This window comes from Rhyacophila brunnea, unplaced genomic scaffold, assembly GCF_057557595.1.
Source record: "Rhyacophila brunnea isolate RB1 unplaced genomic scaffold, BYU_Rbru_1.0 scaffold_6, whole genome shotgun sequence".
Classification (NCBI taxonomy): Eukaryota; Metazoa; Arthropoda; class Insecta; order Trichoptera; family Rhyacophilidae; genus Rhyacophila; species Rhyacophila brunnea.
This window is the reverse complement of record NW_028233276.1, coordinates 28,551,001-28,566,813: the sequence shown is the minus strand read 5'-3', so window position 1 is coordinate 28,566,813 and position 15,813 is coordinate 28,551,001. Positions and strand designations below refer to the sequence as shown.

Sequence of the window (15,813 nt, the reverse complement as noted above, 5' to 3'; positions counted from 1 at the left end):
AAAACTTTCCGTTTAAAATATAAAACAGATAGATCAAGCAAATATGATAATACGTATTGTGATTTTACGATTCGATTAAAGATTCATAAATTAGGTGCTAGTAGCTTTGATTATAATTAAGAGAATACGCGAGTGAATCAATATTGCAAGTTTTAGATACTTCTTTTCATAATACACATCTACCTAAAATATAAAATAATAAATGATTTTTATCTTTAAATAAGAAAATATCGGTATATATCTTATTATCTAACCTATTATCTACTTTTCAGATGGTATTTGATAATCGTATGCAAACAAAGTATCAAAATATATCGTAATAATATTTAATTATATTTAAACTATTTTTTGATTCACTTCGAAATTATAACTAAAAAAGACTATTAATTAAAACATTACTCCGCAAGACGTCTGCCCAATTATGTTGCAATAATTCAACATTTAGTTAAATGGCACAATGTTGATTCCTTGATATGTTTATTAATGCGCCATATTTAAACACAAAATTACTAAAAAACTATTTTATACCATTATAAAATAAATCATCCCAAAAATATTTATCCCAGCACAATAATGGTAATACAAAAATCACAATACAAATCTATTTAGTCGACAAAAGGCAAGATATCAGAAATTTATTTATTACTTATGAATAGATTTATTTTAAAGTGCAGAAATAGATAACAAAAAGTTTATTTATTGTTAATATAAAAAAATGTAAGTAACATACCTGTATCCAATAACTGAAAGTATTCCCAGAATTATCAGAATGGCAGACAACACTATACTGAGAATTGCATATCCAGGGAGAGCTAAAACAATGAAGAGAACATAATTATTATTAAGATTATAGGATGAAAAAAACAGAAATATATAAGCATAATTTGGTTAATTTAAGTAGAGTTAAGTTAAACATTTAGTTCTGAAATATTCGATTGGTTCTTTTTTCTGTATAATCAAATGAAATATACATCGTCATTTCAATTATTGTAACTTGTTGCTAGTCCGATTTAATATTTAATTTATTCAGTTAATCAATCAGAAGATCTGATTTAAATATTTGCCAAATTTGCATATATGGCAATGAAAAATTAGAGTCATTTTTTTAAAGTTGATAAATAAAATATGGTAATGCCTTTTAAATAGATATAGATGCAATACGTGTTTAGGATAACTGATGAGAATTAAAAAAATTTCTCCCACAATATAAGTTCCAAAAAGGGTAACAATATTTGAGAGAATTTATTGTAAATTAAATTCAAATAGGATAGTAGTTACACTGTAATAGGAAATAATATAATATCAAAACTTTAATTGTGAGTACAATGAGAGTTTATCTTATGGACTTGAGAGGGAAGAACGGTCCATATTAATTTAAAAGCATAATAAAACACTTTATATCCTCCATAGTCATTAAATGTTTAAGAACATCAAAAAGTTTTCATTTGAATTTTATTATGTGCTTTGCAAAGCTACGTGTATAAAACGTATATTATTCAAATGCATTTCCCAAACCAAAATGGAAGATTTAATTTTATTGTTACTTTGTTTACGCACTGTATTTTATTATATGTCTATAGTAGTATCACACAAACTGTAAAATCTCATTATAAAGCTGCAATAAAATAAAATATTAATCTTTATTTAAATTGAAAATCATAAAATTGTTCGAGGTAAATGTAAAAAGCTGCACAGTAAACGTAATGTTCATCTTACTGTTCATTCTACATAATTACAATACAAATATAATTTTAAATAAATATTCACTTATCCTAAATCAAAAAAAAAAATTAAAAAAATACAATAATAAAATACCTGTCGAGGTTCACACAATTTTTGGTATTGCATATACATTTACTTAGTTATCTAAATTCAATTTTCTTATCCACAGCTATGATTCCAGCATTTAACTTAATCTATTATTAATTTAATTAATAAAACGCAAATTCTTAAAATATTGGTGTCACTTTTTAAATTTGTTTTTATATTCGCCTGTTGTGTTAAAGAATATTAATTTAATTATTTATTCCGAGGCGGATGAATCCGGTCCAGATATAATTAATAAAAATGGAATAAGCGCTATAAAAGTTTTTTTTAATTAAATTAATAATGCAATGCATTTCCACCATGAATAAACAGTTAACACAATAAAAGAAATCTAAAATTAACGTTGTGGTGTCATTTATTGCAATATTTAAATCGCTGTGCTGAAAAGCTACCATTTTGCAGTTTCGATGATTTATGTAGAAGGTATCGTATTGTAGTCAGCAGAAAGTAGTATATCGAAAAATGGAGTTTTGAGTTTATCACTTACAATTATTTGCACATATTATATCCTCTATCATCATGTATGTGTAATATATTATTATTTTTTGGCATTGTTTGTTTTGGTAGGGTTATAATATCTGTAAATCGAAGTAATATCGAAGTAAAGGTTTTTCGCATATTGTCTGGTTTCAGAACGGCGATATTATATTATATTATATATGCGGAATTAATTAACTAATTTATGTTCTGAAAATTAGGCATTACCTTATAAACTTATATTAATTATTATATATACAGATTTATTGACTATGTGAACAATAAATTTGGGAAAATATCTTAATGAGTAAGATGATAGGTTACCTTTCGAAAAGTTGGAACAGTCAATAAATAAACAGGGGAAACCTGTCGATTCCTTTGGCAAACTTAATTAATATTCTCTTCTTTAATCAAGGGCACGTGTCTTCAAAGGGAGTCTATAATAATTAATCAACTGAATATTTGAAATATAAAACAATTAAAGTGAACTTGTTCATTAAACGGATAGCAATACCTACCACTACTTAAAATTGATGAAATTAATCCCGTAATGTAGGTAATAAAAAAATAAAAATAAAAAAACAGAATTTGCGAATTTAAGAATTAGTTTTATCCAAAGTTTATATAATATTTGAGACTATCATGGTTGTTTGTTACCATAATAGATTTTTGAGCTACCACCTCGTGTTCTTCCTCCTTCTTGTCGGAACGTTGCAGAGGAAAATTTTAAGAGAGTGACCTCTGAAACGAGCTTAAAACGTTGAGGAAAGAAGAAGGGAAAATACACGATGGAAGCCCGCAAATTTATTACGTTACCCAAAGTTGATTAATTAAATAATTACAAGATAAAAATATTTTTTTATATACCACGTTTTGAAATTTTCTGTTGAATCACATAAACGATAATTCTATGTATTAATAAATACTGTTTTTTGTACTTGATAGAAATACAAAATAAATATAGAATACTGAAATGTCATTTTGACATTTCATATTGATTTCCATAGTAACGCACGTATATATTAATAATTTAGTTGCTAGGACCCCTTTAGCAACCAATAATAGTGTTTTACTTTTAACGAATTTCTTCCAAAATAACTTTCCATAAAAAACAGAATTAACTGAAAATGAATTCAATTCTGCTTAAAAATGGCTAAAAGTATTAAAAGAATGCATTGTCATCATGTTTTGATATTATATTCTAAAATTTTCAAATGTCTAGCTAGTCAGGAAGTTAGTTAAAAATCTTCAATCATCGAATACAAATCTTGGGCACACAAGAAAAAAATTGTACTGGACAAACAAGAATACGAGCTAGTAAAAACGTGGTAAAATATATGTCCTTTTCAAAATAAGAACAGATATGTCACTATTCTTTTATTGGAACATTTACAAAACTTATTAGTTTAGTTTTTTAGGTAATTAAAATTTTGTTACTCATAATTATGTGGAACTCTTACTATCAGAAATACATTTTTAGTAAAAAAAAAAAAAATCATTAAACAGTTTCATGATAATAAAAATATTAAGATGTCTTTTTTTATATTTAAATTACTTAAAACTCTCTTAAGTGAATGTCTATTTGTCATTTACTAGTAAATTTATTAACTAAAATAAGGCTAACACGTTTTTAGTTCAGTAAATTAAAACAATATTTTACTTTCTCCATCATTGTTTATTTTGACAAATAAAGTTTGATCATAGCTACACCTTTATTAAGATATAGTACTTTTGTAAAACACACATATTATAAGACACATTTAATTAGTTTATAAGACAAATTTAACCCATTGTTTTAGTCTGAGATCTCGGCACCAAGGACAAGAGTCGTAATAATTTTTATCTCTTTGTCCCTGGCCTTGTGGCAACAGTAGATATCACTCAGAAATCCTAGTTTAGTGTGTTGTACAATACAGTAAATGGCTAAGAATTTCATCATACTGACCGCTTGTGCAAATACTTCCGAAAAGATTTAAAAGACTTTACTACGAGAGTTATATGACGTATTTTTTCAAGCATAGAAAATAAGCCGAGAATGTAAAAGATTTATAATTAAAAAAAATGATATTAATATCTGGCTTCAAAGCAAATGCATATCAAATTAAAATTTGCCAAATATTAGTTAAGTTTAAATTTTGTAAAACATATTTATTAATTAATTATGTGAATTTTGCGTGTACGTGGAAGAATTCAATGTTATTTCACAAACGATGTTATTTTTGTTATTTCTACTTTATTTGACTTTTTAAATACAGTATAATTAACAAAAATAACGTTGCCTAAATTATCATAATATATCAACTATTTGAGTATTATTCATAATAAAAATCCAAAACTCTCATATACATAACAATGTGAGTAGATTAACGGCATTAAAAATCTTAAATTGAGGTACACATCATAAAAGTGTTATTTTTGGATTTAAAATACATTGGCTCTCAGATTCAGATATTATGAATTAACCGTATCAGTCAACAATAATTTATATAGTTATAAATACTAATATTCATCACATGCGTAAGAATGATAACACCTTTAAAAATTAAAAACCAAAAATTAATTAAATCAAAATATTTAATAAATTATGTGTTTTTATTATTTAGGTTAACCAACAGGAAAAATCGCAAAAGTATACTATAAGATATACTTAACATAAAAGTGTAAATTTAATTATTATACCAATAACAGATGGGCACAGAAAGCATAATTAAATCAAATTAAATACATTTATGAAAAATACATTACAGAACGATAGGTAGTACCTACTTATAGGAGAGTGAAATAAAATGAACCGGAAAAGATATGGCTATAATTATGTATTGGATATTTTATCAGGTCACTCAAGTGTTTTAAGAAAAAAAAAAAAAATTTTTTTTTACTATGTACTCTATACCTAATTTGATATAAAAATATAATATTTTGGACTGATTTGTTTTGTGACGAGAATTTTGAAATTTAAAAAAATGACAAATTAATGAAAATAACAAAATAGCTGTGGCGAGTGGTGGAGAAGATTCAACATAAATGGTGCACACTAAACTTTGTCAGTCATACTTATTTACTTTCAGTGAACTAATAATATAATTTACATTTTATACTGGTTAGTTTATAAAATTTATATAAACCCTGCCTAGACCAAACCATAATAGTTTAGGTATGTTATGAGCGATCCGACAAAACTGGTGGACACTTTTTCGGTCATACTTATTTGTTTTAGGTGAATTACGAATACAAATTTCAAAAGTGGTGATGGCTAATTTTTTAATTTCATTAAGCCCTGCCTAAATCAAACCATAATCGATAATAAATATTCTTCTACCTATCAAAAATCTAAATTATGTATGGCATAATTTTAGATATTTTAAATATAAAAGAATATTTTTTGACTATGGCTTGGATTAGGCAGGGTTTAATTGATATTTAAAAACTAACAAATATTATTTTCACATGGTAATTTTAGTTCAATGAAAACAAATACGTTTGACTAATAAAGTTTAGTGTTCACTATATACTTCGGCTCTCAACAACCTACCTCTCCATTTCGCTACTGCAAAATAATGTAGATAATAATAAATACATACTTGTTATGAAATAGCAGTTACATCAATTATTTATTAAAAATAATGTAATTTTAAAGGGTGGCAATTAAATAAACATTGAAAAAGCTATTTTGAACATATAATTTGATCATTCCAACACAATTATATGCATATTTGAAAGGATATTTTGAATATTTAAATTTATTATACCGACTTTGCTAAGCCAGTATGTTGTAAATGGCCATTTTCAACATACATGAGAGTAAAAAAGGATTTTAATGGTTTCGGTATATGTTTTTTACTCACTTCTTTGCAAAAAATGCCATTAATTCGGCTTTAAATAACTCTTGTTGTCGCAGTTTATGATTTTTTTTAAATACCACCCTAGTCCCATAATAATTATGAATTTCCCACACGCTTATGGCTTATTAACCCGAAACATATTGTCATAAAATATTATGTCATACATATTGTCATCAAATATCAAAATATAAGTACCTAATAGAAAATTCTGTAGGTCTTTCAGTGGTGTTTTCCTTATTAAGCAAGTCTACAGTATTGAATACATTTTTTAACATGTAAATAATATATTATATAAATTACATTTTTTATATTGTATAGTTACGTAATATATATTAATGAAAGTGTTGAGATTTATTTTTTCCTCTTTGCACAACGTATAATGTTCTTCATTCATATGTATTTTAACGTATAGCAATGATGTACAGTACACGTAAAGGAAATTTAAAATGTATGTAATTTATTACTTACATTTATCAGGGCACAGAGATCCATCAAATCCACACACAGGCGTATCCAGAGGCGGCTCAGTGCGCCCACCTGCCCAGTAAATTGGCCTCCCAGGGACGTACTCGAGAGATCTGTTGGCTGCTATGTAATTGGCCACTACCTGTAGAAACATTTTTTTTTTCAATGAAAACAATGACAAATACAACTATCGCTAGAGGTTTACAAAAATAAATGTCTCGAATACGAAAGTGAAATTACACCCGTACAACGAAATATTACTCGCCTCGAAAGGTGTTTTTTTTTTTTTTTTTTTTTAACTTATAGATGTTTACCAGCAAAATGTTTTTTTAATTATCCATTCTAAATCAGTATTTCTTTTAACAATCACGATAGACACGTTCTAATACAAAAATAGGGATTTAATAGAATTATAATGCCAATATTTATCATTCAGTTGTATAAAATGATATTTTTAAATGTCGCCAAATGAATTTAAAATAAATGAAACACGTTATTTTAAAATTCAATATAAACTGATTTATTTATAGTATATTTGTACAGACCTACAAACTTATCTGTAGAATGGCCAAAAATGGAACTACAACTACCATAGGACGCCATTTTGAAAATTTCATTCGAATCTCAGATTTTGTCCAGTAACGAGTCTTAATTGGGTAGTTTTCGATAATGGCTCCGCCATCCCATTCTTCAGATAAGTTTGTAGGCCTGTACCTATATTTTTGATATATTGTAAATTTTGTTTCGTTCGAGTATAACATTATTTTGTATTGAACGCAATTATTCTGAAGAAAAAAAAAATATATTTGATGATATCATTTTGGTTTTCACCATATTTTAAAAGATATCATGAATTACCACCAATAAAATGTCGAATCTCTTAAAAAACGTGCACATTGAATTATACTATCAAGGGGTTGCTGTTAAAAGTTGATAAGTCGATAATTTAGGTATTTAGAGCTAACAACGGATTATGTGTCTTTGTATAAATATGTAGGTATGTTAGAATAAAAAATCAAGGTCATCCGATACATGCACAAAAAGTACAAATAAATTTGCACTGTGCCTGATTTTAGAGGGTATGTCAAACAATAATATTAGTATACTAATTATATATATATGGAGCAAGTGGCTAACATTTATTTTTCGTAAAAAATCTGTTTTTACAATCCTCCACTCTGTGGAGGGCTATAGTTATGATCTCTTTAGGATTGGACATGGTCAAAAAATAGTAATAGCTATTTCATCACAAGTAAGCTGAATGTATTCTTTTTTAATCCAGTCTTGGTTTATACCAGGAAACACAGAATTAATGGAAATTGGGTTACCCTACTGGATGTGGTATAATACGGATTTCGAGTGTGAAAAAATATGGGATAAACTTAAAAGCGTGTTAAATAATGTTATTTTCAATAGTTAGGTTAGTATAATGTTATACTTATTAAAGTTTGTCGCGTAAATGTAACGTAAGTTCAATATTAAGTGTAGTCGGCACACTTTGTTATACTTGGGTTTTATGGCCTGACCATCAGAAAGAATCGTTCTTCAAAACCTTAATCCACAGTGATGGCTTTTGCATTTATATACATTAATATGTTCTGTGGTTTATCAAACCAAATAAACTATGTATTAACAACACTATATTCACTTATATGTTTTTGTATATAACGACAGTCAAAATTGTTAGAAAAAAATAACTTTTTTGAATCAGTTATCATTTGTGAAATCGTGTACTTTTGATTTTATCAAAAGGTATTGTCCTATATATTATCAATAATTAGTTTTAGTAGTTACTACTGAGAACTCTACCTTGTATAAACCATAATTGCATATATTTGGATACAATCTTCAAAATCGAATTATTTAAGACTAATAATTCGCACTTACAGAAAAGATAAAATTGATGCGATATTATATTATAGAGCCTATCATCATATTATTTAAAAATGTCTTGCAATGCATGTTTATTACAAAAAAGTTTTGTTCGTATAAAACATATATGCACTTGCTAAATGTAAATTTATCACTTTTATAAGTATGTACAGGAGTATAGTTTGATAGATCAAAAGGTTTTTTTATGTCACATTTTTCATTTGAAAGTGAAAGACGTTGATCCGAAGTGTTTTAGAAAATAGAGTTGATTGCTGGAAGCACACCGAATACAGTGAAAACTTTCCCACTACTACACAAAAAAGAAAAGCTTGCTCATTGTAAAGTTAAATGGACTTTTTAGAAAAAAAGTCATCTAGAATATTGGTTTCATTTATCCACCGACCCGGCAAAGGATAACTCGAAATTTAACATTGGTCTTAAGAATTTATTAGCTTCACGCATATACTTTCCATCCTTAATACAAAAGCAATATTTATTTAATGTTTTGTGTTTACGCGTAATGATTTAAATTTGACTTTTCAGATACAGCATATGTAAATAAAAGCGTTACGATTTCGACCAAAACACAATAGGTACTTATTTGTTATTTCAATGTAACCTAATAATATTTTAAGTATTGCGTCAGTATAAAATATATTTAAAAAATCAAACCATAGTTTTATTAACCAGTTTTTATCAAACGTTTTTCATTTCAATAAAAAATGTAGATAGAAAAACTCTGAACTTTTCCTCTTTTCCACTTTCAGAGTAAGATTTAAAAAATACTTAATTGAAATTCTCAAAAATAATGCTGAGTCAGTATTTTTTATTAGCGTTTTTAAATCACTAATAAAGCTTGAGAAAGTTAAATCAATAAAGTTAACATAATAAAAAAAATGATTTAGGTTTAAATTGTGTGGGTTTGTGTAGGTACCTACTTAATCAATTGGTGACGATGATTATAAATAATAAGGTAATATTACTTATGTGATCTAAAACGAATTAAGAAACATGTGTAATCAGAGCTAATAAACTAAATAATTTATATTGCTATTATTTTTATCTAATACTGAATATACGTAAGGTTTTAAAATTTTTTGATTCAGATCATTAGAAAAAAACACAATTTTGTAAAACCTCAGGATCGTATAATATATTATAGTATAGAAAAGAAGAAGGGACTCAAACTCAAATCATTCACATTCTGAGTGAGTGCTTTGACCTCTAAGCTATCGATCCGTCTATGATTCATTTTTACTGAGCTTACTGAGTTGATCACATTTAAAGTGAGGTACTTGAAATTCTACCATCAAGAAGCAATCTGTTTTATGGTCAATAATTAAGGTAAAGGACATTACTAACCTAATTGCAATTGGTAATAAGTATTACTTATAATAAGTAATAAGTATACTAAGAAAAATTATTAAAATAAGTAAATTTAAATACCGAAATAGATTCTTGTTGCAATCTGTTTTATGGTTAATAATTAAGGTAAATGATAAAACTAACCTAATCGCAATAGATGGTAATTAAATTTGGTTATTGGCTGTCTTGTTCTAAACATACGTATAATGTTTTTTTTATTCAATACTAAAATATATACATAAAGGTTTAAGAATATTAAATCCGAAAATAAAATCGTAATAGATTCTTGGGTTTCCACTGCGTGTACTTCTTCCTTCATTCCTAGATGTTTTCGGCTCATTGCAGGGGCCATTATCAAAAGATATGTATTAATAATTATGATGATGTGTAGTCTAGGTATATGAAAGCAAACGTCGCTATAAGAATGCCAAAAGGAATCCGATTGGCTAAGAGCAAACGTTGCTCAGAGTAATTAGTGTCAATCATTACAACCAGAGACATTGGATCGAATATTAGCCTCTGCAAAGAGCCAGAAACCTTGAGGAAAGAAGAAAGAAGTACACGCGATGGAAACCCAAGAATCTATTACTATTTTATTTTCTGATTCAACATTCTTAAACCTTTATATTGTATATAATTCCGTATTGAATAAAAAAAATATCATTTGTATATTTAGTACAAGACAGCCGATAACCAAATTTGATTACCATCTATTGCGATTAGGTTAGTTTTATTATTTACCTTAATTATTAACCATAAAACAGATTGCAACAAGAATCTATTTCGGTATTTAAATTTACTTATTTTAATAATTTTTCTTAGTATACTTATTACTTATTATAAGTAATACTTATTACCAACAATAAATCTTAAGACATTTTTAAATCATTAAGTTATTTTTAAATTTCGATATTATATAAGTCGAGAAAATAATATGAATACTTTGCCTTTAGACTTTATGGACTACGTCTGTAAATCTTATTTTATGCCACACTTAGTATCCGTATTTGATATTTCAAATATCGCCCTCAGCTTTCGGATTGACAGGTTTTATTTGACTCGAGATGTTCTCCGGAAAGCTACGTAGAAAAAGTGTCCGTCAAGATTGTGAATCAAAATCAGAGTTTACTGCTTGCTTTTACGCTTCACATAAGAACTACTGTCAACATCGTATCAAATAACAAAAGTTTCGGAATAAAACAGGGCAACATCTCCAACTTTTTCTATAAATAACATTCCTGAGGATAAGAACTTTTAGAATGTCTGGTATTCGTCTATCAGTACTTAACATAAATTTCTTTGCCTAAGATGTCATCATAGATAATATTATTAGTGATTTCGTAATGTTAAAGTATTTAAAAATAAAAGATTAATAATAAAAAATATATTCTTTAATATATATTCCACATAATATAATAATAGTTATATATAAATTTATTTACTTACTTACTATGTGGCATTTATGATAAAGGTATTCATAAAATTGCTTGATTACGGTTTTAGATGAAATTATGTTTTAAATTTTTTTAATGATCAGAATTAGGCGGCTCTTGTGGTGCAGTGCATAAGGCGCTCACCTTCCATCCAGGAGCTCTGGTTTTGATTCCCGATGAGGACACAATATATTTAGGTGATTTTATCAAAGCCTGGGTGTTTATGATTGTTCAAAATTACTAACAACCACGTTGTACGAAAAAGCATGGACATGGTTATTAATAATTTTTAAAAATTTACTAAAATTAGATATTTTGTATAGTGTTCTTATGTTATTTTGCTGTTTACTATTTCATGATGTGCTATAAGTCAATTTTGTGATTATGTCGTCTGCGTAGAATTGAAAAAATAGTAAAATAACTTAAGGTTCGTAGATGATACTATGCTAATTGATGCTAATGGAAGAGAACTCATAGAGCTGCTACACAAAGTAGAGGAAAATAGTCACAAATACGGCCTTCTTATTAATATAAAGAAGGCCATGTTAAGGTTAGATCAGGTTAACCTTCTATTAAATTTTATTTTAGGTATGGTCCTAATATTGAAGCTCGATTTGATATAAATAAAAACGATTTTAAGTTAAACACATTTATATTTTTATAAAAATCGATGTTTTTTAAAATAAATACGTCAGTAAAACAAAAATCTACACGATGAAAAATTGAAAACTTAATAAACTAAATTTTAATAATAAATATGAACATAAAATATAATGTAATATTACGTAACTGGGGAATTAAATATGTAACAAATTCACATTTTTTCACAATTGTAAGTGTTTATCTTTGACTTTAAAAAAAATCTTTTTAATATTTTCAGATACATATTTATTAATTAATGCAGTTGAAATTGTAAATTATCAAAAAAAATGTCTCAAATTGCAAGCTTCGTATTTTTCCGCTAGGTGCCTCTGTAGGTACAACCCTCCCCCTTAACGACCCACGTGCTCGTCGTAGGTCAAAATTGAGTTTTTATCGTATTTTCAAACCATGATCCTGGACACTCCTTAAACGTTGTAGATAATCTATTTATATAATTTTGAAGCTTATCCTTTATAGTTATTTTAAACATTTAATGACTGCATAAAGTATTTTTATTACATAAAATAGTATTCGTTTAAACCTCTCGCTCTAATGTTTTAGAATATAGTCATATTTTGGTACATAACTGTGCAGTGGTGTTAAAATTTTTTACATTTATTAATTTTTAAACGCATTTATAAAACCATTAGTATAATTAAACGCCTCAGAAATAAACCTTTCCTATTCGGGAAAAAATATAACTATGTGCGACTTGAACGCATATTTCTTACTTTTTGGATAAATTCTGTTAAAAAAATATCAATCCATGTATAAATATGTACATATATTAACTATCTCTTGTGACCAATGAAAAAAAATATATTTTAAAATAGTAAATCTGAGTATTTTATAAAGTAACCTAACAACATAACATAAAAGTGTGCAAGTAAGTGACCCGAAGTTCAGGAGGGCTTCAAGAGTCTAGCTATGAGGACTTCTTCTGTTTATCAAACCCTAAAAGTTAGTGCCCGGTGTCCCAATGTCCACCCTATCCATACAATTTAAACATCCAAATATACAGTCCATTGACAAATATAATTATAGCCACTGTCATTTTCCTCCATTTTGGAAAGTGAAAACACTCTGTCACTTTTATTTTGGTATGGTTTTTCGTCTGGATTCGGGATGTGGACAATTAACACACCGGAATTGTAATGGAAGCGGCTAGGTTTATTTAAGTTAATATTACATAATAGTTACATTTTTAACAATTTATTTTACGGAGGACGAAATATGCGTGTTTACTGTTTGGCTGTTTGCAGAGTATTCCCCCCCATCTTGTGTTTCGCTTTCAACTAGAGCGTTGTCGAAAAACGGCGACGTTGCAAATATTTTTCAATGGTCATAATCTACGGCATTGCCGGCTCTATTATTATTATTTATTTTCGTAGTCAGCCCTTACTATTTGTTGGATTTGATACCGACTCGGGCCTCTCCAGATAGACAGAGACATCCCCAAATGGGGACCATTCAGGGGTGTAACACCACTGACTTCTTCAAATAATAAAATGGTTAAAAATGAAACGTGAATTTTACTTACGTAAAAAAGTCTATTATTTTGTTATACAGTTCATGTGATTAATTCATTATCAAAGTCTAAATATCCAAAATAAACTTAAGTCGTGTATGTCAAGATTTACTCAAATGAGAACATTGTTAAATTAAACACACAAAGACAATTCTTAGTAGCATAATAATTGCCTTGTCAGGAGCATACTCCATGTTTAATTGAAGTAGCATTATTATGTGTTTGCTTATACTTCCATAATATGAAATTATACGAGTCAGTGCTTACTTACTTCCGTCAGATTCTGAAACTCGGTCATAACAATATGCTAGAGGTAAATATAAACATAAACAATAAACATATGCTTAAGTATAGAGTAGGTATACTAATGTTATTCATGCAACGTGATTACAATAGAATTTACCATAATGTCTTGGTGAAACTTTTGGTGGTGAGAGGAAATAATTATATTATCTAGTTGCATTTTAATTAAGAAATTTTATTTTATTTACATACATATGGATGTTAATAATAATTATTTAATTCAATAATTTGACTGCACCGAGATCTTGAATAATATGTCTTGTCCATTTCACGTTGATTTTCATAAGTTCTACTTTCAATGCATTTTATAATACCAATGATTGTCTAATGATAAGTTCAACCTGAACGGAGGTTTCAGGCATTCAAGAATTATAATACGTCATTTTATAATTTTAATGTACATTTTTTCTGATTTTTTTTCTAATGATAACTTATATTAGGTATTTTTTCATTCAATTGTGTTATCAATTTTATTTATTTGTAATATTTATATTTTATTGTAGATATATTTTATTCAATGTTTAATACATATAAGATTTAGGAATGTTAGATTCTTTATTATAGAAAATACATTATTTTCAAAAACTTCTGAAGCATACCTACCTATTAGAAAAATTTTAGAAAAAAGGTATGACTTGGTTGTTATTATAAAGTAAGTACATGCGTCATGTATAAAATGCCAATAAATAGATTTATGTTATGAGTATTTATATTTTTTTAAATATGAAAATAATATTTTTTATGTAAATATAATATTATGAGAAGCAGTATGGCATAAACAAATTTAGTGCGACTGCAACAGATTTTTTATGTATTTGTTTATGTTTGTAATTTAATATATTGCTTGTTGCAGAGAGTATAGCTATAATATCATGCGTTGCAAAAACAACAGATCGCGTTTGTAACAAAGTTGGAAAGTGCTCAACATGAATGTAGCTTTCAGTATAGGCCAAAAAGTCAAAACGCACCACTGGTATTCATACTATTCAAAGCGCATGTGGTCATTTGTATATTATGTGGCTGCCATACGTGTTGGCCTGTTAGATTGAGCAGTGAACGAAAATGCCAATTAATGGCGATGGTACTTGTGGTTTTTTGAAAAAATTAGAAATACCCAATCAACGATTGAAACATTTTTACATTTGCGATTCCAACATCTGATGAAACATTTTTGTACAATAACATTCAGCCGGTTTGGATATTTTAACAATTACATATTTTCATATTTTTACTCAACGAATTAATCGGATATTAATGGGTGGGCGGAAATGAAATTTTTTGGCGTTTCTGAGTTTAGATTTTGGTGATATTATGTGCAAGAATCCCAAAAAATAATGTATTATAATGTTCCAACAGTTTTATAATTCTTCAATATTAATATCGTAATTTGTTAGTACTATATTAAAATATAATTTTATTTACTTACAAATAATTTAATGAGATATTTTTTTTTTAAATGGTTTTATATTATAAAACTTACCCCTTAAAATTGTATATAGGTATTTATTTTTCAGATTACATAATATTATAATTTGAACTACAGCTGCTTACTCAAAATACAAAGTATTTATTTTTGTTTTCAAAATATTTATATTGTTAATCAAAATATTTTTATTGAAACTGTTTTAAAAGATTTTTTAGTATGTAATTATTACATTTACGCATTTTTTATATTACTAAGGTATTTGAAGAATAATACAAATATTCAAGTACCTTTAATAAAGTTTTGTAGTATTTTATGCTCATAAAATATGACACATAAATAATATGTTTGGTAATAATTATTTATTAGAATTTTATCATAAAGTAATAAATACTTGGGCTTCCAATAATAAAGCTTTCAAATTGATTACGCTTGTTCATTATTTTAGTTCCTGACGTAATAATCTCACTTAATGGTCTGTTATAAAATCGAATACACGTAGTTCTACTAAAAACCAACATGAGTGGTGGAGTTGCTAAAATTTTATTTTAATATTAGCTTAGCCACGGACCGCAGTAAAATCGGATTATGCGGAATTTGACTATTTTTTGTTTGCTAATAAACGTGAATGTAAAT

The 15,813-nt window shown here is 27.1% G+C and overlaps 1 protein-coding gene across 4 annotated transcripts in view; it reads right to left on the bottom strand.

Annotated features, from left to right (window-relative positions):
* Window positions 1-15,813, bottom strand: part of LOC147065495 (atrial natriuretic peptide receptor 1) — a 303,943-nt gene that overhangs the window by 67,495 nt on the left and 220,635 nt on the right. For all 4 annotated transcript variants that reach the window (XM_085956505.1, XM_085956506.1, XM_085956507.1 and 1 more), the window contains exons 9-10: window positions 6,615-6,753; window positions 731-812 (exon numbers count right to left, since the gene is read on the bottom strand). In XM_085956505.1, coding sequence (XP_085812631.1) covers window positions 731-812; window positions 6,615-6,753 — 221 coding nt within the window. The remainder of the gene's footprint in view (window positions 1-730; window positions 813-6,614; window positions 6,754-15,813) is intronic.